The sequence below is a fragment of the Symsagittifera roscoffensis genome, chromosome 4, assembly GCF_963678635.1.
Source record: "Symsagittifera roscoffensis chromosome 4, txSymRosc1.1, whole genome shotgun sequence".
NCBI lineage: Eukaryota > Metazoa > Xenacoelomorpha > Acoela > Convolutidae > Symsagittifera > Symsagittifera roscoffensis.
The window spans coordinates 32672309-32700241 of record NC_087065.1 but is presented as its reverse complement, the minus strand read 5'-3'; the positions used below and the strand labels follow the sequence as shown (position 1 = coordinate 32700241).

At 35.7% G+C, this 27933-nt stretch overlaps 2 protein-coding genes across 2 annotated transcripts in view; one reads left to right on the top strand and one right to left on the bottom strand.

The window, feature by feature from the left end:
* LOC134844335 (uncharacterized) overlaps positions 1-27933 on the top strand; it is a 46769-nt gene that overhangs the window by 15515 nt on the left and 3321 nt on the right. The gene's annotated exons all lie outside the window — the stretch shown is intronic.
* LOC134843640 (CAP-Gly domain-containing linker protein 1-like) lies at positions 28-25973 on the bottom strand. Its single transcript, XM_063859832.1, has 5 exons — positions 25659-25973; positions 24525-25182; positions 3908-4221; positions 3436-3622; positions 28-2424 (listed from the first exon to the last, which is right to left on the bottom strand). Exons 1-5 carry the CDS (start codon positions 25936-25938, stop codon positions 342-344), a joined length of 3522 nt encoding a protein of 1173 aa, XP_063715902.1. The 5' UTR covers positions 25939-25973; the 3' UTR covers positions 28-341.

Sequence of the window (27933 nt, the reverse complement as noted above, 5' to 3'; positions counted from 1 at the left end):
TTCTCAACAGATCGGTTTGAAAATGGCTGATTTCATCAATTAAACTAATACTCTTCAAAATAAATGCCAATGATACACAATATATCTGGATGGAATTAAATAATTCTCGTAATGAGGATGAAGTTTTGAGGGACTACCACTATTATGGCAATGTAATCCAACATAGCCAATACAGAAACATCCCTCATACAAATTGCATTTGATTAAGTCATTTGATTGTAAAGAGAAAACTTTTAAAGCCTGTATAATGACACTCGTGGCAAGTGTTATTTTCAGCACAATAACAGGGAATAATGCGACGTGGATTTAAAATTTGAAATTCAATTTGAGTCTAAGTGTGTTTAAAACATTTGATCGTCGTCGCAGTCGTGAGTCCAGTGGTCGAAGCAATCACAGATGTCGCAGTAGGGTCTCGGGTCTGTGATGTTGCCGTTATTGCGTGTTGCTGGCGGACTCAGAGGTCTGCTATCCTGCATCGGACAATCCTCTGTGTCGTGCAGGTCGAACTCGTCACAGATGTCACAGAATGGTCTAATGTTGTGATTGTATCCCTTCACAGGCGAGTCTTCGTCCAGCACACTCGGTCCACTAGACGCAACTCCAGTACCGTCCAAATGTCCTCCGAACGCAAATGCTTCTAGCTTGGCGGCCAGATGTTCGTTTTTGTTGCTCAGCTCGACAATGACCGAGTTCAAAAAGTCAACTTGCTTCTGCAGAGAATCTCGCTCCGATTTGATCTGAGTGTTGAAGTCTCCCCCTGCTGAATACACACTCTGTGCACCCTCAGCCTTCTTCAGGGCCACGTCTAATTCTGCCTTAAACTTGGAGTTGGACTCCTTGTACTGCAGAATAGACAATTCTTTGCTCGCCACTTTCTCATTCAACTCCACCACATTTCGCTTCAGCCTCGACACTTGTTCTTTCAAGTTATCAACCACTTTCAATTGCTCCCGCGCTTCTTCTAGTTTCTTCTCCAATGCCGCGTAGTCTTCAATCAACAATGCAATGCGTGAACTCTGCTCTTCATTATCTGTTTCGAGTCTCCGCACAGTCTGTTTCGTTTCTACTAGCTCATTATCTTTACTTTCTATCGCGCTCTGCAAACTCATGTATTTACTTAACACTGTGTCATACTGCTCTCTAATCAAGCTCAACTCACTATCACTTGCAGACCACTCTTCTGCCGACAGCTTCATGTTAGCTATCTGCTGTTCTCTGGAGTTCAGAGCTACCCTGCAATCAGCTAATTCTTTTTTCAATCCTTCAATTTCACTCTCCAATCTAGAGACTTGATCCTTGTAGGGTATGGATTCAGACAACTTTTTTCGCAGCTCATTTAACTCGCTCTGTTGATCAATTGTTTCACTACTCTTATTGTTAGAACTTTCAATTTCTGACTTCGCTTGACTCAGTAGTTCACTCATTGTTTTGAGCTCATTCTCAGCACTTTGTTTCTCCAACTTCCATTTTTCTCTTTCCTGCTCCGCCAGCTCTCGTGCGCTCTTTTCATTCTGACACTTCTCTCTCAATTCATCCATACATTTGGAGCTCTTGTTAACCTCTACCTGATACCTTGTCATGTTTTCGTTCGCTTCTGCTATTTTGCTTTCCAGTTGGCTGATTTTCTGTTTCTTTTCAGCTAGTTCTTTCGAGTGATCGTCATTTGCATCCCTCAGTTTATCAGCCCACTCCATTTTAGTTGTATCAATCTGTGCCGTCAATCGAACTCTCTCTTCTCTCAACTCCTCCATCTGCGTTCTCATCTGTTCTGCTGCAGCCTGGTGACTCTTCACTTCTTTGGTCAGAATGGCTACTTGACTGTCACCACTGTTGTTGACCAGCGATTCTACCGTTGCCTCCAATCCCTGCTTTTCCCTCTTTAGGTAGCTTGCTAACTGAATCTGCGCTTTCAACTGCTCCTCCAGAGAGCTGTGGCTGATTTTCATCTCGTTCAACTTGAACTCTATTTCGTTGGCCTCATTTTGTTTGCAATTGAGACAATTATTCAACTCACCGAGCTCCCTTTTGAGCTCGCAAATTTCTTTTGCTAGCGAACTTTCCTTTGAAAGTTGGAGCTGCGCTTGTTGTAGAGTATGGTGATTCTGCGACTTTTGCTGATCTAGTTGGGCGCGCAGCTCACACAGGCTGTCTTCTTTCGCGCGGACTGTCTCCTCCAGTTCGGTTACGTGGACTGCAAGATTGGTGGTCAGTGAGTTGGAGTTGGAATTCACACTTACTCCTGAGTCGCACTCCTCTGACATGCTCTGTTCTGCTAACTGGAACTCCAGATCCGAGTAGTTCTTGCGCAGTTCCTCCAGTTGTTCACGAACCTCGCGCAGCTCCTGTTCCATCATCTCCTGCTGATGTTTCAACATATTCTTTTCGTTCATCAAGTCACCCCTCAAAATAGCTTCTTCCTCCATGCTGAAAAAAGAGCACAAGTGCATAAGTGGACAGGGAGAATAAATGGAAAAGTCCATTCTCACAAACAAGCCGACAGCTAACTCTCAACACATATTCAAAATAAATTGATAAATTCACTCATTCGAGTGTTGCTCTGTGAAATATTAAATCTTTCACAATACCAGACAAACATTTGCACTGTCTAAGATCATTGAACTTCAGTTGTTTTTCACACATGCAGCAAACTTTATGTTCAGAAGATCATCTATTTCCTCGGACAATGCGCAATAAACGAGCTGCTAGAATAAAAGCTTCTTCTTTGTTATGTGGCCAGTTTACATGGTAAAGCTAACGTGTTTTAATCTATCAGTTTTCTTTTAATAGCCACAGGACATCTATACTGATAGCATTCGTTTCAAGATAATGATAGCAATTGTCACTCATCACTGATGCAATAACGACATGGTGCCATTATTGCAGCTTGTGTTGCTCTCTCAAAGCTTTCCGACATCGCAAGGGTTGCATTAATTACACCCCTTCTGGGTTCATGACGTTTTTAACGTAAAAAACGTTATTAACTGTTAATAACGGTTAAGTTTTAAAAAGTTGGAGCAGTGTACCAAACAATGAATTATATTCAATCAGATTTTAGTACACGGAGACAAAAAGCCAGTTTCCAAACTTTTACGGAGTCGAGGCGGTTTCGCAAGTCCGAATGGACAAAACCCATTGTCGAGAAAGCTCTTTCCAAGCCCGCTGTGGTAGGTACTAGCTTGAACATTTTGAGACAGAGGTCAGCCAGTGCATCAGGCAATGCATTGCAACAGTTTATAACAGCAGTTTATAACAGGCCTGGTTAAATAACAGTGTTAATAACAGTGTAAATAACCGAGGTGTTAATAACAGTGCAACCCGGGACATCGCTAATTGAAAGAGCTACTCGCTTAACTGCTAACTTGCACTTGGCTAAACATGGAAAATTTAAGGTGTCCTTCTTTCCTAAGATTTAAGGGGAGAATGGTCGATTGTTACCGGAAATGAAGGTCTTCAACTTTGCGTCTCTCCTCTTCCAGCTGTCTGTCCAAATCTAACTTGGCCTTGTCGCTCTGATCAACCAGCAGGGTCAGCTGACTCTCCCTCACCTCCGCCTCCCTCAACAGCATCTGCAGCTGCTGCAGAGTACCACCTCCACTACCACCGCCACTGTTGCTCAGCATACCTACGAACAACTTAGAGCTATAAGCAGCTTCAGCGATAGCAATCAGCCGACTAAGTATTGCTGAATGTATCGAAAGTACAGCTACAATCAATCACATTCCTTGATCTCTATTACTTTGAGACTAGTAGCAGAATTTGTTTGTTTCCGTTTATTGCAACTATCCAGTTTTTTTTTTACAAGAATTTACTTCATTATTGAAATATTTATACGCCCAGTTGGCAGCCAATGCAAGAACAATTTCTTTTTAAACTCTTATAACCAAGTGGTTTGATATTGTGGCTGTACCGTTGAATTTGGCACTGGCGGCTGACCCGATGGAGCTGACGCTGCCTGAACTGCCGCCCAGTTTCTCTTTCTGCAGCAGAAGCTGTCCAGTCGCACTTCCCCTCCTCTTGGCCAGCACTGCAGTCTCCTGCTGTTGCTGTTGTTGTCGCAGTCGGGGGTCTACCACTGCAGACGCCGGCCTTTGTGGCGTGGCAAAAGACAGCAGCTGCTTCTGTTGCATGGCTTGTGGGAAAGCACTAGGCGCTCTTTTAGGCTCCTTCGAAATTTTGGAGATTGGCGAGAACAGACCAAAGCCATGCTCGCACTTGAAATATCTAGAAATGAATAAAGAGCTGGCTCAATCAGTTAGAAGCAAATACTTGCATGAAATATGCAACTACGCAACTTTACATGTCATGAGCGGGTAGGTTCAATGATTCACTGTTTAGATCACTGAGCCTACTACTAGAGCCTACTACTAGACTCATTCTATAGAAACGAACTTTACCTACCTCTCTTGACAAAAATACATGTAGATGCCATATTTGAACTTATTGAGTGACTTCCGTTTAAAATCAATAGATCAAAACAAGAATATTCGACAAAATAATCTGGTAGTTCTTCTTTACCCTGAAAAAAAATAATCCTGGAGTCCAGAATACATCACGCCGCTTCAAACGACATATTTGATTCAGTATTAACACATACAAGAAGCAGAGCTTTGTACCACTTACGATACAAAAAGTTAAGTGAAACAGGAAAGCTGTTGAATGAAAGTTTGAGCGAAACAGGAAAATTATTTTAAAAAAATGGAAACTAATCACCAATTCCAGAAAATAGTAGCTTGTAACGCACCTCCGGTGCTTCAAGCAGACTAGTGAACCTGAAGCTGCCTATAAATAAAATAATTAGAAAAATCAACGAAATATTTGATATTATTTGGAGGCACAATTCGCAACCCCTCGGGTAGCGCTGACCGCATCCCACTATTGGTCAGCTAGTTTCACACTTGGCGCAATAAACACAGAATTCAAGCTTGAAAAGCACCAACTTTTGTTTGATAGTCAAAAACGCGATTTAAAAATGCCATTTTTGACAATCTTAGGAGATTATACCCTCCTAGAACTTTGTTGGTCTATGTAAGAGGCTTAATTCCCCCTTTTTGCTTAAAATTTTGGTTCCGAATTCCGCAAAATAATTTCCACCATAATAATTCTGGTAAAATTCTAGCAAATTTTGCTCTCTTCACTTTTTCTAACCTCAACCCAATTTAATAAATACGTCTTTTCCGGATAAAACAAGTCAGTGCTATAAATAAATGTTCAGAAAACTAGATCTACCAAACAAAAATTCAGATGATTTCTCAGTTATTTTTTTAAGAAATTATTTTTCAAGAAAAACAATTTCCAGCATTAAATTAGAATTAAAACCAAATTTCCGAAGCGGTAATGAGTTAGGACCGAAGTGTAACTCATAGAGTAATTTCGGATAGGGTACACCGTCTGCTCGTCACGCTATCTTATTTTCGGCCGGATAGATTCGTGCAACTTCTTAGTCTAATACCGATCCTAATCTTACTCTTATACTATCTAGTCTCAGGTTGTTTAACTAGTCTCTGCTAGGCTCAATAGATCTAGGGTATACTGGTTTATTGCGGCTGCTGAAGTGCTCGGGAGAGTCCAACTAATTTCTAAGTTAAATTCAAATCTCTCTGGTGCTGAAATTACAAGTAACTTCAGCACTTACAAATAAGTGGGTTGTTAGTTAGATGGATCATGATTGGTTAATATTAAATACTTTACATTGGTAAAACATTTAATTTATCCAATCATAAAATGTAGTTTAGATCAGGTTCCACCCATCCGGGTTTTACAGAGTTTTTTAGAATAGTTCTTCTGCAATTCGAAGGATGGATGATGGACGTTTGTTTTTGGCGAACATCATAATTTTCTTCCGTTTCCTCTTTTGTTAGGGAAGTTCCAGGAAGCTGGAGTTAGAGACATAAGACGTTGTGTCTTCTAGTGACAACGACTACGTCTTTGCAACAAACTCAAATCTGATTTCAGAATGGTTTGCTATGTCAGGTTTTTCTGTTCTGCGTGGAGAACTTCTTTTGTGTATGATCTAGTTTGGGAATGGCGTGGAGATTGTGCGTGGAGGGGATGCCTGGTTACTCGGATCTGTACGTATACTTGAACATCGAGGTGGTCATTGGTCTAGTTCAATGAAGTCCTTTTCTGCGAGGTCAAGTCGTACTCTAAATCCTTTGAGTTGTGATTGTGAGCGGCATATCGATTGTAGTTGGTCATTCTCTCTCGAGTGTAGTGGGGTCGTCTTGTCTTTTGATGTTCGTCCTTGGTGTTGTATTCTGATCTATATATTGCATCATGTGATTTTACATTTTTTTAAAACTTTTATTAGTTTAATATTTTTTAATAATGATTTTAGTTAGTTGTTTTCACAAAAGCTTTTTGTTTTAGTTCGGTTATTTTGAAGAGTTACTCACACTTGAGTAGCTCTTATTAAAAATAGTGGTGTGGTCACAAAGCGTGGATGTAGCGCGGTGGGTTAGGCCGGCTATAGAGCATGCTCAGGACGTCCTTCCTGGTGGGTTAGGCCAGGAGTGGGAGTATGATTTCATGCGGTTTTTGTGAGGGGTCCTGTTATGTGACAACGTTTTATGTTGAGTTTGTTGTGGTCTTACTTATGTTTTGTTGGTTGTGTCCTTTTTTCAAAAATCAAATTGTTTGTGGTATGGGTTTGTCTTTCGACTTTTTTGTGTTTTATTATTTCTTTCTTAGACTTTATAATAGTCTTCAAAAGAATAAATTATCCAGTTTTAAACTGGGTTAATCCGGTTTGGGTACCGTTGGTTTCTTTTTCTAAGTCATGCTGTTATTCTATGATTTGTGGTATTTAGTAAGCTGCGTTGGTTAGTTTTGTTTAGTATATGATTCCTTTCCAACCGGGCTAAAGGAAAGTTTGAAACATGTTATTATATGTTAGAGTTGTTGAGTGTGAAAACTTGAAACTGAAATTCATTATTTTAAACAATTCTTCGTGGGCGAGCTGTGCGAGTGTGGATAGAATTTCTGTGCGAATGAATGAAAATATCAAAAGGTTAGTACTGCATTTGCATTTATTTAATTTACTACATAGAATTTAGAAATTTACTGCTAGTCATGGGGGAATATTAAGATACAAATTTTCATCATAATTAGATTTACTGCTTGTGGGGGAAAATTTTAGAAATGAATTTACTGCATTGGTATTAAATTTATAAATTTATAAGTGTAAGAGATTAATAGAATTTTTGAAATCTGTTTGATGAAATTTGCGATTTTTATTTGTCTTTTGTGGTTTTTGTAGGTGATCGTCGGATGAAGGCTAAAAATCTAAAGAAAACATGAATAAAGTATGGTGAGTTTTTTAATATTTTAATTAGTTAGTAATATTCATTTAATTCATACTTACCTGTTAGTCGTCGGGGAAAAAACCGTGGGGGAAGATGTCGTGAATTAGTTCTGAAGTTGTTAGTAGTTTAGCTAAGATGCGGATGATATTTTTAGTTTGAAGCAGTGGCCAAAGCAATTGAAGTGCCTTGATAGTGGTTAGTTCTTCAGTGCCAACTGCAAACTCATAAGGTGTGTTTTGGATTAAGTTATATAATTTGTGATTGAATTTAGTGTTGTGGATGAATTCTAAAATTGGGATTTCTATGGGTTGTACAAACTCGTGCGGGATAAGGAAGGGTCGGGATTCTTCGGCGTTGAAGGTCTTGGTAATGGGACAGAAGATGTACATTTGGGTTATGGGGTCATAATTACGAAGAATACCATGGAGGTTAGTGTCTTTAATACAATATGTGAAATTTAGGAAAAATGGTGAAGTGTATTTGGAATTAATGAATTGAAAACGATGGTGTGGTTGTCTAGAGGGTGTGTGTAGGTCAAAGTGATTTTGGATGAAACGATAATAACTATATGTGTGGGTTTGTTTAGTGCGCAACATAATATCGTGTGAGCAGTGTAAATCTCTTTCGTGTGGTGCAAGGAAATGAAAGGTTAGTGAAAATATTTGGAAGCGTTCTTTAAAACTTTCGTATGCTTGTGTGTCTGTTAGTGCTTCTGAAATAATGTGATCAAACTTTCGGTCGAAGATGTTTAGTGTGAATGTATATGGTGTCTTGATGAAAAATTTCTCGGTAATTTGTGGATTAGCGAAGCGATCGTCGTCTAAGAATTGATCTTGGTTAGCTCTGATGATGTTGTGATCATAGTATTCGAGTGTATATTCGTTAGCTCTAGGTGCAGTGTGTGTTTTTAGTGATTTTTTATATCCAACGTAAGTAAATTGTCTAGGTGTTAGTGGTGTAGTGAGTCGATATAGTATGTCCGTATTTCGCTCTATATCGATGTGAGTGTTAGATAAAGGTAAGCAAAGAGGGTTAGTGAAATGATAATATGAGGTCCAAGAGAGAGTAGGCATTAAAACGTATTCATCTACGAAGTTGCGTGTTTCGTTAGTGTCGTGGGGGGTGTTTAAGGTGTATTGTGGGAATGAGGGTAAGGTGATGGCTAAAAATTCTTTTGTGTTAGTATGCTTGGGGTGGTTGATGTATTCACGGGCTGTTCCTGGTTTTGCTGGGAAAGGATGGTTGGGGAACTTTCTTTTAAAAGTGCGGTAAGCTCTATTAGTGTTGAGTGAAGATTCAGTTGATGTGGATGATGGTGCTAGTTATTCAGTATAAGTTGAAGAGGGTGTAGGGGTAGGGGGGTTGGATGAATTTATTGTGGAGGAGATTTGATTTATGGTTGGGGTATAAAGGTGGTAGGGTTGTTGTTGAAGGGTAATAAAATTATCTAGCTCTGGGGAGATTCGGGGGGTGTCTGGAGAATGAGATGATTGGTCAGAATGGTATGAGGGATAGGTTGGGGTAACTTGGGAAGCATAAGAGGGTGTGGGAGTAATTGGGTCAGGGTTATTGGATAATATGGGTTGAAAAGGGGGTTGAGAAAAATTAAAAGAGTTATGAAAATTATTGGATGGGGATGGTTCTGAGTCGGCGAATTCATCGGGGGTTTCAATATTCGGGTTATTTAGCTGTGAGATGGAGTATAAAACTGAGATGTGTGAATTAGTGTCGGAATTCATGCCTGATGTTACATTACTAGATGGAAAATCGGGTGGCGGAAAAGCAAAAAGTGGTATTATTGGGATTGGAGAGGTAAGATTGGTTGGGTGGGAATTTGATCGGTGTAGTGATCCAAGTTGGCGGCTCATCGTGGGCTAAAAAAATGATTATTTTGAGACTGAAAAGCGGTGGTATGGGGTTGTTCAATAATTTGTTCATAAGTATTATCATCTTGTGACTGGTGTGTCATTATATGTTGAATGGGACTTTGTGATGTGGTGAGTCGAAAATTTGGATTATGTGTGATGGCTAAGTTTCGAAAATTTCGTGGGACTAGGGATAGTGGATGGTTATTTGGTAGGGCTGGTAATTGTGGTGCCGTTGGCGTTATGTCTACATTGTTATGTTCTTCGTCGTATGTATTTTGTCGTGTTGTTATTTTTGTGTTATATTCTTTTATTTGTGCGTCTAAAAGAATTTTGTTTATATATGTAGAAAAGATTCCAAAAAATCCTGCAAATAGTATGCGTGCTACACTTGCTTGTCTGTTTACTTGTGTGTGTATAGCACATGTGTTGTAGATTCCTTTTAAAAGTGAGAAAAGAAATCCAATAAAGTTAAACATTGCGTATAAAATAGTCAATTTTTCTAAGATGTAGTAGGGCCATCCTAGAAAATCGAGGATCTCATTTTTGAGTGTAACAAAGCTAAAAATGTTAATTGGTGATATATCTTGGGGACGGTATTTTTCACCGTTTAGATATATGTAATCTTTAATGTCCTTAAAATATCCGCTATAGTCTTGCGTGTAGATATCGGCAAATCCTGCGGTTTCTGCAAGTTTGCGTAAATTTTGGTCTATTGATTGTCTTTGTATAGTGTCCATTTGTGTTAATAATTCTTGGAATTGTTGTGTTCTAATGTGATGTTGAATATCTGATTTTGAATAGATTCCTATTGATTGTAAGTCTATATTTGGGTTTCGAGCAATAGCGCGAATGCTTTCTGGTGAAAATTTTTTGAGTGATTGCATTAATGTGGGATATGGTGTGAGAAGATAATATTTATTTTCATCAGGGTTTAGTTGTACTACATTGTGGCTGTTTTCTGATCCACATGGGACTGCGGTATCCCAGAAATAGGTTCTTCGTGAAAGTGTATCCACGAAATGTACTTTATTCTTATAAAAGATAGGGATTCTTTTATAACATCGTTTATCTTCAAAAACGTATAGTGGTGATACTTTTTTAGTACAAGTATAAAACCATAAGATGTTTCCTTCATAGTCTAAAAAATTTGATCTATTTCCAGATAATAAGTATCCTGCATAGGGTATTTTTAATACTGCTAGTGCAAGTGATTGTAATATTTGTGTTCGTTCTAATTCGCATAATTGGTGTAGTGTTTCTAATTCGGAGAGTGACATTTCTTGAAAAATTCGGCTAATTGTATAATCTAGTTTCATATCTAAATGAATATCATAGTGGATATTACCGAAATATGTAGTGTTCATTAGTGATAATTCTTGTAAGCGTGTGCTTCTGGTGTCCTGAGGTTTTAGATGTCCACCAGGTTGTCCGTTGCTTTTTTGAAAATTAACTGGTATATAGGATGTTCCTTCGTTTAAAGGATGACCTGTGGCATATGGGTCGATTTTTATTTTTCCAGTGGTCATGTCGAATCCTTTTTCGTATTCAACTAATATTTCAGAGTATTGTGTTCTGTGAAGTGGATTCCTGTATTTACATGCAAGTTCTGTTTCTTGATATATTTGAAAACGTGTCAATTTGTTTTCTATATTGTCTATGTTTCTAAAATTAGAACTTAGTTTTCGTGATGGATGGACTTGTTCATATGGAATTGATTGTATAAAATATTTTTCGTGAAATTTTATCATACGAGCGTGTATTTTTGCTACTTGAAATGTTGTACATGTATCTTCGGGGAACCAAACAATTGTTGCTTGTGTTCTCGTTGTAGGGTCGCAATAACCTTGATCATTTTTACAAGGTAATCGGATTCCTTGATAGATCATTGTATTATCTGATAAATCTCGTGTTAGTTGTATTTTTTCGAGTTGTATTTTCCAATCGAAAAACATTATTTCTTGGTATCCTTTATTTTTTGTGTCTGCTTTGCAGTTTGATGGGTCATTTATACCAATGTGTGGTATCCAATGTTTATCGTGTAGGTCATAGGTTAATCGTCCGTGTGCGCCGTTATACGGGTATTTTTCGTCTAGTTTTATATGTCCTTGGTGTCTTTCAAGTTGTGATTGATGTACAGAGTCTGAAAAAACTTGAAAATTAACTAATTTTCTTTGGGAGTTTTTATTTTGTGTGATGTTTAGTCTTAGTAATTCATTTTTACAATCGTCGGGATTGAGATGTAAAAGACGTTCTATATTACTTTGATAGAATGATTCATGGTCAAGTCGGTTTTTGTTTCCATTCGAGACTTGTGAACAATGTACTTTCTTTTCGGAAAATGTTGCTGTGAATTTATAACCTGTAACTGTTGTTGCTCGGGCTTTTGAATAGAGTGTTGCTATTACATCTGTGGTTTCTATAGCTTGTGGTTCTGTTTCACATTGTGATACTTGATTTATTGCATATTTATGTAGTGTTTTTTGTTCATTTTCTTCACAATCGTAATGTGTTACTAGTAAATCTTGTGGTCCTGTACGAGGAGAAGGGTTTATGTTTTGATTTGAGATTACTAGAAAAGGGAGTTGGAGAAAAATTAATAATTTTAGAATATACATGTGTATGATAATCCTGAGTATGGATTATAAAATGTAATGTAGCCAATTGTGTTTTTGGTATATCTGTCGTATTTGTATATTACTTCAGTAGTTATAAAAGGTGGTGGTAGTGATTGAGCTGTTATGTTAGGTGGATTTAATGGGTAGGGATGTTGGGTAATATTATTTAACTTAACTGTGATTTCAAACTTTAATTGTAAACTGTTTTGTTGGAGTATTTGAATATTATGATCACGGATATCGTTGTGAATATCTTGGCGATATTGTAATCTATTAAGTGCCCAGTTATGAAGGCGGTTACTTTCTTGATGTTGTCCAAATAGTGGTGGAGGTGCTGTGAATGTATTCCAATCTAGTCTTAAAGGAATATTTATTGATGATTGTTCTCGATATCTGGCGTCGAGATTATTTGGAAAGTTTAAGTTAAAGGGTGGTGGTGAAAACTGGCTTATTGATGGTGTTGATGGTAGTGATAATGTTTCTGGTAGTGATGAGGATGTTGTTGTATCCGTAGAAATATCTATGGGGTCATTGACTAAATTTGGTTCACCTTGTGTAAATGAATGTGTAGTCCAATATGGTAGTCGCGATGCCTGGTTTGGGGGGTTAAAGGGATTTTCACGTATTTGCTCAGATGTTGGTGTTGAACCTAAGTAATCTGATGGTAGGCTTGAGGTGCTACGTTGTGAAAGAAGCGTAGGGGTTTCTGGTAATATACCAATGGGGTTTTCTGGAGTGTTTTGTGATGGGGATTGAGGTATATCAAAATGAACTCGGGGAGTTTGAAGATTTCTGTTTCGTCGAGGATGTATAATTTGTCTATTTATTTCGACTGTATTTTGGCTTTGACTAGAATTTCTTATTCTACTTAGTTCTTGTGGTAGTGTTGGGTATAGGTTATATGTTGGTTCGCTTAAAGGTGCTTGTCGTTGGACTGGTTCTAGTGGTTCTGATAAACGAGTATGTCGTTCTTCAAAAGTGTATGGATTGTCTTGAAAAGAAATTCGTGTAGACGTTTGAGGATTTTGAGTAGTTGAAGGTGGTGTTTGGTTATCTTGGGATGATGTCGGTGAAGACTGATGCTGTGACTGTTGGGTAGCAATTTTTGATGGTTTTTTGAATTATTACTTTAGTGAGAAATTTTGTGTTTATTATAATATTCTTCCAAAAAAAGAATTAGAAGGACTGTTGCTAGGGCAAATGTGAGGATTGCTTTCTTTATACATTTACAGATGGTCAAAATGAGGGATGATAAAAATGTTATGAAAATTACAAACAATAAAAAAATATCGGTTCTACTGAAAATTGTTCGTATCATTTAGACAAGTTGTTAAAATCGTACCTGTGGATATATTCAAGGGTTTTGGAAAGTTGGAGGAATAGTTCGAGAATAGTGTAGAAAATTAAAAAAATGTTACAAAAAATGATTAGGATTATTAGAAAAGATTCAAGTATATCAAAAAGAAATATTATAAAGGCTTCAAGTATTGAAAAAAAATGTTTAAAATTTATAAGTATTTGAGCAACTGTTTGAGAGAAGAGCATTTAAGAAATGATCTCTTGGTCGAATATTTTTTGCTGTTTGAGGCGATTTTCTAGTGTGGTCGAATTATTTATTATTTTTTTTGACAAGTGGGTTGAGTTTTGTAAAAAAATTGTTGGGGGCAATTTTCATGGTGACTGGGAGGTCGTCTTTTTCTTTATTTTTGTTTGTCAAATGATCCGGGGTATGGTGAGATTTTTATACTTTAGGCTAATTAAAATCTTCATTTTGTTACTTTAGGCTAAGTTATCAAATTTGTTTTGGGGGTATTCGTGGTCTGAGTTGGGGAAATATTGTTGATCTTTGGGTTATTAGATAAGGGAGGGGTACGGTATTATGGTGATATTTATTTTAGCTGTCAAGTTGGAGTGATTTGCTTATTTTTGACCTGGAGGTTGTAAAGTTATAGTTAGAGATGTGCCTGGAGTTCTAGATTATTCGTCTAATTGATCTTAGTTTGAGTTAGAGAAAGTGGCGGATTGGATGAATCCTATTGGTCTATTTTGAACTAGAATTATTGCGTACTTGTGAGCATGTTATTTTGAAAAATTGAAATGAAAAATGTTACGGAGGTTTCAAGATTGTGAAGTATGAAATCTTAAAATTACTTTTTAAATTCTACTTTCTTTAATATTTTAGATTGGGGGATGAACATTTTGTAGTTTTTACGTGGTTGATTTCGGAGTCTTGTTGTTTTTCTATGTTCAGATTTGTCTATTTCTTCTTGGGGTATTATTTGTTCTGTCATTTTTCTATTTTTTCTTTGTTTTGGAGATTCTTTATGGTTTTGTGTATTGTTTTTGGTGGCGGTTGGTTTTGTGTTTTGATTTTCGGTGGGGTTATCATTTTGTTCTGTGTTTTTCAGATGTGGTTCATTTTGAATGATTTTTAATCCTGTGAAAGAATATAATTTAGTTAATTCGCGGAGTGCGTATTCTTTTGGGTAATAAGGTAATAGGTTGTTTCGATGTTGAACGATTTCTTTTGTGTTTGAGTCGGTAATTTTATATGTGACATCAGTGGGTTTTGCAATTATTTGGTATGGTCCTTTTCGAAGGGGTTGTAATTTTTTAGAAATTCCTTTTTGAGTATTAAAATTAGGTATTAAAACAAATGTTCCAATTTTTAAATCGGAGGCTGGTGTAAAACGTGAATTGATTTGTTCATTGATGTTTTGTCTTTGTAATAACTTTTTTGTTATTTTTTGATAAATTTCATTGTGTTTTTTATCTCTATTTAGAATCCATTCGGTGTGTGTACCGGAGGCTAGTTTAAGAATTTGTGGGTGATGAAAATGATCTTCATCATGTGTATGTAAAGGTAGGTTATAACAAATTGAGTCTTTATTTGGTTGACAATAACCTTGTGCGTTTTTATGAGAATTTGCTGTAAACATTATTGGTTTGCGTGGCTTTTGGTTAAAAACCATTTCGTATGGTGACATTCCTAAAGTTGTCGTTATTTGTGAATTATATGCTAAGGGAAATAATTTTACATCTGCTGACCATTCGGTATATTTTGTATCATTTCCGTTGATGATACATCTAAGATATTCTTGTAATGAACGGTTCATACCTTCGACTAAGCCGTTTGTCCAAGGTGCATGAGATGTACGTGGTTTGTGTTTAATGTTATATAAATGACATAGTGTGATAATTTCATTATTTATGAATTCTGTACCGTTGTCTGTAACTAAAATTTCTGGTAGTCCGAATTTTGCTATCCAGTGTTCATAGAGTGTTGTGTAAGCGTAATAAGCGTTACAATGTGGTACTGGGTTAAGTGCTACATAATGTGTAAATGCGTCAACAATTACCATAATGTAGGAGTTTCCTTCTGATGAGGGTGAAATTGGTCCCTTAGTATCAAATGAGATACGATGGTTAAAGTACAAACTTTGTCCTTTAAAATCTTGTTTTTGTGCTATTTGTTTTTGATTTGGGTAAGGTTTATTTAGTTGACATACTATACAATCATTGCATAGTACTTTTATCCAAATTGGTGCATTTGGGAAGTAAAAATTTTGTATAAAATTTGAATATGTTTTTTCTGATCCAGAGTGTCCTTTAATATTTTGTGTATGTGAAATATTAAAAGCTATAAGAATCATACTTAAAGGGAGACATGGAACTGTAGATTCATTCAGGTTATACTCTAAAAGGTCTGTATTTTCGTTAATTGTTGTGTTGTTAAATTTGCGAAAGTATCGGAGGAGTGTTTTGTTTCCTAGAATGGTTGAATCTGGTTTGATAGGTTTAGTTTTATATATGTGCCATGATTTCAGTTGTCGAATTACTGGGTCAAGGTTTTGATATTGTTTCAGTGTTGAAATTGTAATTGTTTCTGTTGGGGGGAGAAAAATGTTTTCGATTTCTAATTTAGATAAGGGTATTGCGTCAAGTGGGTCGTGAAGGTCAAAAACTTGATTTATTGTGTATTTTGAATCATTTGTTTGTGGTCCTGATAAATTTATTTTATCAGTTAAATCTTCTTTTTCAATTAGTGGAAAATGGTCTTTTTTAGGCGGGTGTTGTTTTGTTCGTTTTTGTTGGGTGTTATTTTTGATCCATTGAGAATATGGGATTGGTTTGAAAGTTGATGTTCCAAGTAGATCAACTTCATAATGATTATTTTGACAATCTAAATAAAGTGGGAAATGTTGTAAATTATTTATTTGTGATTGTTCAACATCAGTTTTTACTGCATATTTGCATTCCAATCGGGGTGATGTTTCGTTTTCTGCAAGGTAGAATTTTATGTTTTTGGGTATTTCAACTGTTGTTTTTCGTGTAAGTAATTCAGGTGGTGTATTTCGACTTAAGGTGTCTGGTAATGCAAGATTTTTTCCTGCAGTCCAAACTATATGTAAGTTTGGAAATTTCATTAGAATTAGTTGAAATCTGTAAACTCGGTGGTTTGGATTAGACTTTTGTGTAAAAAGAAAAATGATTGGTTTATGGTCTGTGAATAGAACTGTTGGATGTTTTGATCCAAGTATCAGAAATTCATATTCTGTCAGTGTATATATTATGGCTGTGCATTCTCTCATTAGAGTTGAGAGTCGTAGCTCTGCTTGAGTGAATAGTCGAGAATTTGCTGATATGAGGTTCATTTTATTTGTACCATTATGTGATTGTAATAGTGCTGCACCGATGCCAAAGTTCGAAGCATCGCACATTGCATAAAATGGTTGATTTGAGTCTGGAATTGTGTTTGAAATTTGTTCAGTTAAAAGTTTCTTTATTTCTTCAAATCGTGTTTGATGTTCTGTGTTCCATTCAAAATTATTTTGTTGTCTAAGGATGTTATAAAATGGTCGTAGATATAATTGCATTTTATAAACATATTTACTTAAAAAGTTTAACATTCCAAGAAATTCTTGGATTTTCTTTTTATTTGTTGGTGGTTGAAGTTTTTGAATAGCGTCAATGCGTGATTTCAATGGAGTGATTGTTTTTCTTTCTATATTATGTCCTAAGAATTTAACTCTTGTCAAAAAAAAGTGTGATTTATCGGGGGCGGCCTTCAGATTTTCGTTCTGAAGTATTTGGTGATATTTTTCTAAAACATTGAACATCTCGTCTTTTGTTTGTGATTGCATAAAAACATCGTCTAAATAGGTGATTGCGTTTTTCTTGAGTATTAGTGGTCTAAAAATTTTGCTCATAAAAGCTGAAAATGCTGCTGGTCCTATGGATATTCCATAGAATAAGCGGTTGAATTCATATTGTTGGTTTCCTATAACAAATTGTGTTAAACGTCGTGATTGTTCATCTAGTGGCATTTGATTGTATGCACTATTCATATCGGCGGTTGTAAAGTATTTGCCGTTTATTTTTGTTAAAATAACTTGTATTGGTTCAATGGGCCAATTACATTTTGATTCATCTATGAGTGAATTGAGGTATCTAGCGTCGAGAACGATTTTTAATGATTCTCCTTTAGCTAGAATGATAACAGGGTTGATGAATGTGTTGCCTTTTGGTTGTTCTTCTTTGTTTACTGGTGATATAATGTTGTATTGTTCTAAAATATCGAGTAATCTGTTCACTTTATCATGTAAGTGAATTGGTACTTTACTTGCTCTCTGTTTTTTGAAAACTGCGTCTGGTTTTAACGGGAGATGTAGTGATGAACTGATTTTGCCAACATCGAATTTTGATGTTGCATAGACTGATGAATATTTAATGAGCTGTTTGGCTAATTTTTCGAATTCGTCTTGTGTTATTTGTGAATGTTGGAAATTAAACATTGTTAAAAATTTCTGTTGGTCCTCTGTGTAGTTACTTATGTTGAATGTAGGTTTGAAATATGGAGTTTTTGTGAAATAATCCGTATTTCTGTTTTCGTTACTTATTATATTATTTATAGATAATTCTTCATTAAGAATTGTAGATTGGCAAATATCTAGTAATTGGAGTATATTATTTACGCGATAGGCTTTTTCGTGTATTGGTGATATTGTAGCGTTGGTTTCGCAGTATCCTAAAAGTCCTAAAGGTAATGTTACTTGGTAAGGTGTGTTGTTATAGACATGTAAGGAAATGATATCGGAATTCGAATTTTTCAAATATTTTATGGATGAGATTGTGATTTTGAAAAATTTATGAATAGGTTTGAATTCAAATTCTGACATATAAAATTTTTGTTTGTTTTGTTCTTTATCATATTGGTGAACTTGTCTGATTGAAAAATTATAGATATTTCCTGATAGTGGTTTTAGGTGTTTTCTTTGTTTGTTAAATATCGGGTAGAATTTTGAAAAGAATGGTGGTTGTTTATTTAATCTTTGAAAAAATGTTAAGGATGTTTCTTTTGTTTTTGTATATTTATCTTTGATTAATATTTTACTATTTAGTATGTTAATTGTTGGTATATACTTCGAAATAAATGGTATTCCAATGATATTATATTTAATGTCAGTGATATGGAATATTTGTTTAAATGGCTTATTTAAAATTTTGCTTTGTTCCATTGTTCTGGTGGGGAGGAGAAATAATTGGATTTTTCCGTAGTTTATCAATGTTGATCCTTGTGCTGTTGCTAACTTACTGGAGGTTTCAAGAGGTATTAACTTTGGTTGTAAAGTTTTTATTTCATTCCATGTGGGGATGTTTATTATGTTTGATTCTGCTCCTGAATCAATTAAAAAATCTATTTCAAGGTCTGGTGGTTGAAATTCTTTATTTCTTGGGCTTTCTAAGAGAAATGGTATTGTCCAAATTTTTTCTTTGGGTTGTTCTTTTTGTATATTTTGATAAATGTGGTTTGTATTCAAGCATTTTGTTTTGGTATTTTTATTGGTTTGATCTGTAGTGTTAATCTCGTTTGTTTCTTGCGTCGTTGGTGTGGAATTTATGGGTGTAGTGTAATAATTTTGAAGAAATTCTGATTTATTTTCATATATGTGTGATGAAAAGGGTTGTTCATATATGACAGATTCATAGTCATTTTCGACTTTTATCATATTGATAGAAAGAGTGTTTTCAGTATCACTTTCTGAATCTGATGATGTACAGTTTATTTGATTGAGTTGTAACGTATCAGTTACTGTGTCATCAATACCTGGAGGGTCTGATGTTGTTTCTGGGTTAGATTGTACTTGATTGATTTGTCTTTGATGTTTAGGTGTACTACTTCTGTGGCGATTATTAGAATTATTATAGTTATTATTATTCCGGTGTGGTGATTGGGAATAATTTCTATAACGATTATTATAACTTGGGTGTCGATTTTGTGAATTATTTCGCGATCTGTTTTGGTAATTATTGTTTGGTCTGTTATAGTTCGATCTATTATATGAGTTATTCCTTGATCGATTGTTCGGGTAATTCTGGTTTCGGTTGTTTGAATAACTTCTATTTCGATTATAGGAGTAGTTTCTATTCCTGTTGTATGATGAATTTCGTGATTGGTTGTTTGGATAGTAGTTATTTCTTGATTGGGAATTAGATCTAGAAACAAATCGTTGTGTGTTTGAATTTGATCTGGAGTAGTTATTTCGACTATTTGGTCTATTGTAGTGATTTTGTGATGAATTATACGTGTTTCTTCGTTCTGGTGATCTTCCTCTATAACTTGAGTTATATGGTGATTGATTTCTTGTATAATTTGTATTGTTCGGGAGTGGTTTTCCTGAACTGTTGTTGCTGTGGACTGTTTTGTTCGGTAGATTTTGATCTTTTTTCATGTATTGATAGAATGATTTATTTGGTTCTTTATATTTTTGAGGTTTATTTTGATTATCTTGCTGTTTTTGTCTACATTCGGAAATACTATGTCCGTATCGTCGGCAATAATTACACCATTTTTTGAAAGATGGTTTGCCTTTAAAGTTTGGGTTCTTTTCGTAGATATTGAGTATTTCAGTGATTTTTTCAACGAGGTCTGTCTCTGATTCCTGTATATTATTAATATTAGTGGGAGTCGTTTCAATTCTGTTAACGTATTGTAATTTCAGATTTTCCGTTTCTTCTAGTTTCATCGTGATTTCTGCTTGTTCTAATTTGTCTACTAGTTTTCGAAAATCTAAATCGGGTTCTCGAATTGAAAAAGGATGTGATGCTCTCTTTTTTATTGCTATTTTCCTTAATTGTGGTGTTAAGGTCATCATTAAGATTTCTGTCATCTTTGTGTTTTTATAGTCATGTGTATTTAATGAATATGCTTTTCGAACTAGTGTTTCGATTCGTACTGCTATTTGCTTGATGGTTTCGTTTGGTAATCTGCGAATTTCATTACATAAAACTCTTTGTTGTTGTTTGTTTCTTTCGGAGTCAAACATTTTTGAAAATTCTTGTGTAAATCTTTTCCAGTTTGATTTTATTTCTAGAGGTAGTACTGAAAACCATTTTTGGGCTGCGCCATCTAAGGTTGTTTGTATTAACGCTGTGCGTCGATGTATCCAATTTTGATGTAGTGGCGTATTAATTGGTTCAGGTCCAATATTTAAAATCAGGTTTGCTGTTACTGCATTTAAATAATCTTCTACAGAGTATTCAGGGTCTGTTCCTGTGAAAACCATTAAAGGTTTGTTTGATGTTATTGATGATCCACCCATAAGGTATGGATTCATTGTCATTTGTAATGATTCTGCTGCATTTGGCATTTGAGAAAAATTTGAAAGTTGGTTTCTTGTTATCTCATGTTGTTGGAGATAATATGGGAGTGGTATTTCATTTTGCATTTGTGATGGTTGATACGAGTGTGCAGTCATTGGATTTTGTTGTTGAATTGGTTGAAAAGATTGTGTATTAATTGGATTTTGTTGTTGAATTGGTTGTTGATTTTGTGCATCTATTGGTTGTGGAGAAAAATTTCTATGATTTGTACGTGTTCTCTGTATTCCTTGTCTACGATATTCTTGAGTATTTTGTGCAAATATATCTGGTTGTAAGAAATCATCATCTGAGGATAAATAATCCATTTGATAAGATGTCTGTTTTTTATTTTTATTTTGTTGAAAAAATGGGTAATTTTCACTGTGATCCCGTGGAGGATTTGTTTGGAAATTTGTTGAATTAGGTTGGGCCATTGGGTTATCCCAATTTCGAGATCTTGTATATTGGTTAAAATTTCTTTGTGGTTGATTATATGTTTTTGATGGATGTGTATAATTATAATTATGGTCTGCAAAGTTGTTTCTAGTGAATGTTTTGCGTGTTTTTGGTGGTATTGTCATGGGTCTGTATGTTTGGTAATCCATATGTGAATATTTAGGGGCAACCGAAGGTTTAACGGTTGATTGTAAGGTTACCTGTGTTTGTGAAGGATTTGTATTTCTTGGTGTTGTTAAATTTGGGCGTATTGGTGAAATACTTTGTTGTGTAGTTGTTGTGTGTATACAATTTCTTCATTTATGAAGTGTGATGGTGTCTGGATATCTTGTTGAGTAAGATTCCTAGTTCCATTGAGGTTTTCATTGTGTATAACTGTAGAGTTTAAACTATTATTTTGTGTATCGGGTAAAAATGTATTATAGTTTAATGGTGTTGCATCAATTGTTAATGGTATTACTCTTACATAATCTCTTATGTAAGATATTGTACCTATTGCTTGACTTGAGATTGATTGTGGAAAGCTTATAAATGCGGGATGAGACCATTCGGGGTCCCAAACATAATCTGATTGTTCTGTGATAGCGGTATCATCGTTCGAATTTTGGGGTCTAAAATTTTTTCTTGCTTGTGCAATTAAATCAATATTGTGTGTGAAGTAATCTATTATGAACCATGCCAAAATTTTTTGTAGATCGTGTTTTGTATGTTGTGAAACGTCGTCTTTCGTGAAATTTTCTTTAATGATGTTTAAATAACTAGAGAGTAGTGTGATTTCATGTCGTACTTTCAAATGTTTAGATGTTTCTTTTGGTGAGACATTTGTTATTGGGATTTCGTTTTCTAATATCGAAATATAACTATATATTATTGCGAAAACTTCATTGGTGAATATGGAGTTTGCTCTTTGTGAGTTATGGTATTGGATGCTTTTTATATATTCTGAAAAAACTTTTGAAAATTCTGAATCAAGATCGTCTGTTTGAATTGTATATTTTCTATTATTATGGTTTGGTGAGGTGAATTCTATGGAGTAGATTCCATACTGTTGTGTTATGTTGCATATATCTTTTAGATAGTGATCTATGATTTGTCTTTTGATTTTTACATCGGGGAACTCTGTTTTACATGGACTGATTCCGGGTTCAAATAAATTTACGAGTAAATTTTGACAAAATATGTGTTGTCCTCTATCAGTATCTGCGTCTACTATAAAAGGAAAGATTTCATCATCATCTGGAGTTTCTTCACCTGGGGTGTGCGTTGAACTCATTTTTTCGTTCGATTACTGTTAATATGTAATTATTAATGTGTCGAATTGGTTGATTCCAATTGTATAAATGTACTGGTTTGTGTTTGTACTGCTTTTTTATTCTTCTTTTTCCTCTTTGTGATGAATTTGAAGTTGTTTCTGAGTCAGAGAAATATAATTGATCGTGAATTGGGCAATTTTTATCTATTGATTCTTTTAGTTTGTAAAGTTCGTCTAAACTGTTGGTTTCTGATTCTGAAAATGCGTTTCGATTTTTTGAAAATCTTTTTCGTGTTATTTGTCTTTGTTTCGTTATTATTTTTCTTTTTAGTGTTTGTCGTTTTGTTCGAATGTATCCAACTGTTTGTGTATGAGGTGTGATTACAAGGTCGTATTTTTTGTTATCTATTTCACAATTGTGTAAAACGATTGTTTGTTTATTTCCTAGGTTTTTAAATGACATAAGGTTTAGAATGACGGATGCAAAGGGTTGTTAAATGATTTCTATTTTCCTAAACTGTTAGTTCTTACGATTTTTTGGTTAGCTTAACCTGGGTCTGTTTGTTCAGGGTTGGAGAGAAAAGTATATCGATTCCGAAGAATGATTTTTTACTTTCTCGTGGCTAGTATAAGTTAAGGTGTTAACTTACTTAATCTTACTTAGGGGTAGTGATTGTGTTCAAGGGTTGGAGAATAGTAAATCGATCCACAAGGTTCAGGTATAATTAGAACGCGAGTAGTTCGTTAGATACTATTTTAAACTTACTAAGTCTAAGATTTATCCTGGGTCTGGTAAGAGGGGGGGTCAAGTGAAGGATGAATAACCGAAGTTCTTCACTGTTTATCCTAATTTGAATGATTAGTTTTGTTTAAAAATTTCTATTAGTCTTAGGTCTTTAGAAAGGGTTGGGTAGTGAATCGACGTTTGAGGTCGTTAGACACTAATTAAGTGGGTGGGGGAGAACAAAGTTGTTCTGTTTGATCCAAGGATAAGCCTTGATGATCAAATTTGAAATTTAATTAAGTAGAAAATGATTTAAGATCCAAGGATAAGCCTTGATGATCTGGTTTTAAAATTAAGTGAATTTAAGTTTTAATAAAATTTTAAATGTGTGTAAAGGAAAGATTTAGTGTTTTGATGATATTAGTGGGTTTATGATTGCTGTTATGTTTTAGATGATGAAGCTGGAACAACAGGATGATTTATGATTACTAACCATTTATTGTCATGCTACTAATTTTTATTTTTATTTTCCAATAAATATTTTTCAAACATGTTTTGTATAATACTGCAGAGTTTTAGGAAAACGATCTTAGATCTTTTTATCAATCGTTATTGTATATTAATAAATTTGTTTAGCGCCTGAAATGATTTTGAAGAGTAACTTCAAGGTTTTATGTTTGCAAATGGAAATCTAAATTCATTGCAAGTAGTATTCGAAATATAAAAGTTTGTTCTGGCTTTTGCCGAACTATCATATAACTATACGGCAAGTTTCTACTTTGTCGTATGTCGTCTTTGGTTCGAGGTCTTCTTCCAATTCCGGGTAGTTCTGTTATGGTTCGGAATATTGGCTCTGATCTATTGAGTCGTAGAGACATTTCGATTAAATTATTGTCGTATAACATTTTTGTAAATGTTTTTGTCTAATTTCTAATCTATTTTGGTTAATTCTAATCTATTAAGGTCTTGTTCGAGACTTATGGTCGCACCAGATGAGTTAGGACCGAAGTGTAACTCATAGAGTAATTTCGGATAGGGTACACCGTCTGCTCGTCACGCTATCTTATTTTCGGCCGGATAGATTCGTGCAACTTCTTAGTCTAATACCGATCCTAATCTTACTCTTATACTATCTAGTCTCAGGTTGTTTAACTAGTCTCTGCTAGGCTCAATAGATCTAGGGTATACTGGTTTATTGCGGCTGCTGAAGTGCTCGGGAGAGTCCAACTAATTTCTAAGTTAAATTCAAATCTCTCTGGTGCTGAAATTACAAGTAACTTCAGCACTTACAAATAAGTGGGTTGTTAGTTAGATGGATCATGATTGGTTAATATTAAATACTTTACATTGGTAAAACATTTAATTTATCCAATCATAAAATGTAGTTTAGATCAGGTTCCACCAACCAAGCGCACAATACTTTGGCTGACACCTTTCAGCCGAGAAAAAAGAAAGTCCAGTCGCGTAAACATAGTTTTGAACGCAATAAAAAATTTAGTACCCGGTTGCAGTACCCTTGATTATTGCAAGGGTAATAATGATCAGTCAAATGAGAAAACAAATCTGTTTATATCCCATTGACTGAAATCTTTTGCCGCAATTTTCGCAAATTATTGATGATCTACAAAACTCTGAACCATTACATTTATTTTCCTTAAAACATACCTTTTGCCACTGACAGATCCGTCATTTTTGCCTGATTTGTCTCCGAGGATGATTCCGACCCACACTCCGGTCGCAAATTCGGTTTCTCCCACAAAGGCCACTGCACCTTGTTTCAGCCCATTCACCCAAACTTTCTCGCCTACAGTCAGGTCTTCTGCGGAGAGAACGTCGGCCTGGGCTCCTGGTTTCACTCGCATTTGAACTGCACCGAAGTTAGACTGGTTGTTGGCCGGGGTCATTGACCGCATGGGAGCATTGCTTGTACTAATCTTTCGAGGAGTACTCGCAATGTCTGATAAAGGCGCCATATTCAAAGGACCAGAAGGCGCACTCATTTTTTTGGAAGGTACTGAGACTTCATTGCTACGTATTGATGAGTTAACAGCATCTCCGCTGCTGTTCAACTTAATGGCGGAGCGCGATTGATTGACAGTTAGAGGTACTTTGACCTGGGCAGGAATTATTTTTGGTGTCTGCTGGTCAACTCGCGTGAGTTTATTTGGCTTGATAAATATTCCATACTTGTCTGGGCAAGTGAAGTAAGACTTCCCGTCGAGTGATCCGTCGTTCTTCCCAGCAGCTTCATCCAGATACACTCCAGCCCACTCTCCCTTGGCGAAGTGGGTCTCCCCCAAGAACAGCAGCTTCCCTTGCTTGCCTTAAAAGTTGCTTACATAATAAATTAGACTACTTAGATTTTTTGATTTTTGTTCAAGCGACACGCTTATAGATCTGTAAGCGTCAAACTATTATTATTTCTCCTCTAAAACAATTTGGAATTCCAACAGACATTTGAAAAAGAGTCGATGATATACTTTTTAGACATAACTAACCCAATTTGAGTAAACTGGATCAATGGGTAAAATTAATATTCTGCTTGGAAATCTGAAAATTAAAATTAATTTTCGAAACTAGTTTTTCGTGACCTTTAAACTCATTCGATCGATCATGGAGTTTCCTTTCATATTAACAAGCGAAATGAACTAGAAAATAAATCAAAAGTCAAACCGCAAAAAAAAATCAAATTTAAGCACGAAAAAAATCTAAAAAAAAACTAACAAAAAATCTTCACGATCTATGTAAGACTCTTCACCATGTTAACCTTGGGAATTCAAACTGATGCCAAGCAATTACCTCCAGGAATTGAAACAACGTCTCCAACTGAAAGTTGTATTTCGGATGGATTTGTAGCTGTGTCGGCTTTCTTAGCTGTTGAGTTGACCGATGTACTGGAAATGCTGGATACCGAATCCCTCCTCTCAGCACCTCTGTTAGCACCCAAAGCAGCAGCAGTTGCAAGAGGGTTGGCGGATAACGCAGTGGCTGCCGTCCCTGACCCACCTAATGGTTTTCCTATTGGTTTCACTAGCCTAGAGGACGGCTTCTGTAGTCCACTAGCTGATCTATCTGCCATCTGTAATCGGTTGCTTTTCAGTACATAGCTCAAAATTATCTGAATTATACACTGAGGTTTCGAAAAATGCAATAAGATGTCACTACCTTGACTACCGATAGTGAAAATACCGAAAGCTTTCAACAAAAACAGGGCTATTTGTTTGCTGCGCCGGTTTCGACACAGTTTACCACTTACTACAGCAAAAGGAAATCTAACATTTTCACAAACAAGCGTTTTTTCAAAAAAAGCCTGCGACATTAAATAGGTCTTCTGAATTGTTTTTCGAGCTCTCCTCAAAGGTCAACAAGATCTCATTTTTCAAACGTTTCCGCATCACAAGAACAAAAACTGAAACTGCCAAAAAACTTTGTTCGTTAATGGATGATTCAAGAAACATGTCAAAAAAATGGTTCTTGAATCTGAATTGATCTGAGTTATACACTGATGTTTCGAAAATTACAATAAGATGACACTGCATTGACTACCGATAGTGAAAATATCAAAAGCTATTAACAGAAACAGGGCCATTTGTTTGCCGTGTTAATGGTAAATATGCATATCAAATATTTTAATTTGAAGCACCAGAAACAGTAAGGGACAGTTAACGAACCCATTTGGGCTGCGAAGCACTGCCCGTTAATCAAGCATAAATACAAAAATTAAGATCTTCAAAGAAAAGGAAGACATATATGTGAAAACATAAAGGAACACATTAAAAAAATGTTAACGTTTAAATAACATACAGCAGCAGATTAATGGCATTGTTTAGCCAGGTTAATGACATAAGGTCCAAGCTCTGCATCAATATTTCAACTGATTGTTCAGTCGTATTCAGTGTAAAACCAAGCCAAATAAGAAAGAAGTTCAAATTCATCCCCAAAATTTCTGAAACTCGCTAGTCGTAAGCACTATTCGGTATGAAAAACATAACTGGAATAGTCGTAAACCCTATTCGGTTTGAAAAAAAAACAACTTTAATTTGTTCACTTTATGATTACAGCTTCTACTAATTGTGTCCCATCCCTTGAAGCCTCTTTAACATCAGTAGAACTGATTAGAACATCAGTAGAACTCTGACATCAGTAGAACTGTCATATCTAATCGCAGCAGAACTGTCATAGTAATTCGGTGATTATTTTTACCATAGCAATTTGCCCTGACCGACTCCCTATTGTTTCCTCAATTATTTATTCAATAATGGTAAAACAACCTTCTTGTTAACGCGAAAACTTGCAAAAAAATGTAATCAAAACAACGTGTTCGTTTAAACCGTGTATAGTTTACGCGGCTCTAATTGCTTTACATTGCTAAGCTTCAAGAGCCTGAAATCTTTCAAACAGAGGCGAAGCTGCATTTCAGCAAAAATAGAGAAAATTCACTAATATTTTTAGATATAAAAATTTAAACTCAGTAGTGGATTTAGTCCGCCCCAACCGACTCAAAGCCCCCCTTTGTACTACTTTGAGACATCCATTTTTGACTCACTAGCCCTTAAATTTTTCTAAAGGCGCCTTTGTCGCCAAATAAACTAACCTTGATGGGAAAACGCGTGCCGAAAAAGTGTGATTTTTTTCGTGCACATTTTCCAAAAAGTGTCTAAAACAACTTTTTTGGCTAGTTTTTCAAAAAATTTGACTGCGGCCCAGAAAATTTGATCAAAATGGGGCCTCTACAATGATTTGGGGGGAGTCAGAAAGTCAATTTGGTCGACCTAAAAAAAGGTCGACTAAATTTTCGAAGAAGTTTTTTGAAAATCCCCTCTCGAGATAATCTCCTAGATCCGCTCTTCGCACATGGTCTCCCGGTAAAGTTTCCCTTGTTTCAACTGTGGACCAGTAGCGGGATTTAAGGGAGCGCAGATGCTTCCAGGTCTAAGTCATTTGACTTCTTCGCCACAAAAAGCTTTTAATACTATTTAACGACATAAATTTTCGGCTGAAAGTACCTAATTTTCATTCAGGCGCCTTTGGTTTCAAATAACTTGCTTTGATGAGTGTCCCTCCGCCAAAAATA

Coding starts and splice junctions, on each gene's coding strand:
- LOC134843640 (XM_063859832.1), bottom strand. CDS start 25,938: ATGGCAGATAGATCAGCTAGTGGACTACAGAAGCCGTCCTCTAGGCTA. Junction 3,623..3,907: donor CGCCAGTGCCAAATTCAACG/GTACAGCCACAA, acceptor AGTTGTTCGTAG/GTATGCTGAGCAACAGTGGC. Junction 2,425..3,435: donor GTTGAAGACCTTCATTTCCG/GTAACAATCGAC, acceptor CTCTTTTTTCAG/CATGGAGGAAGAAGCTATTT.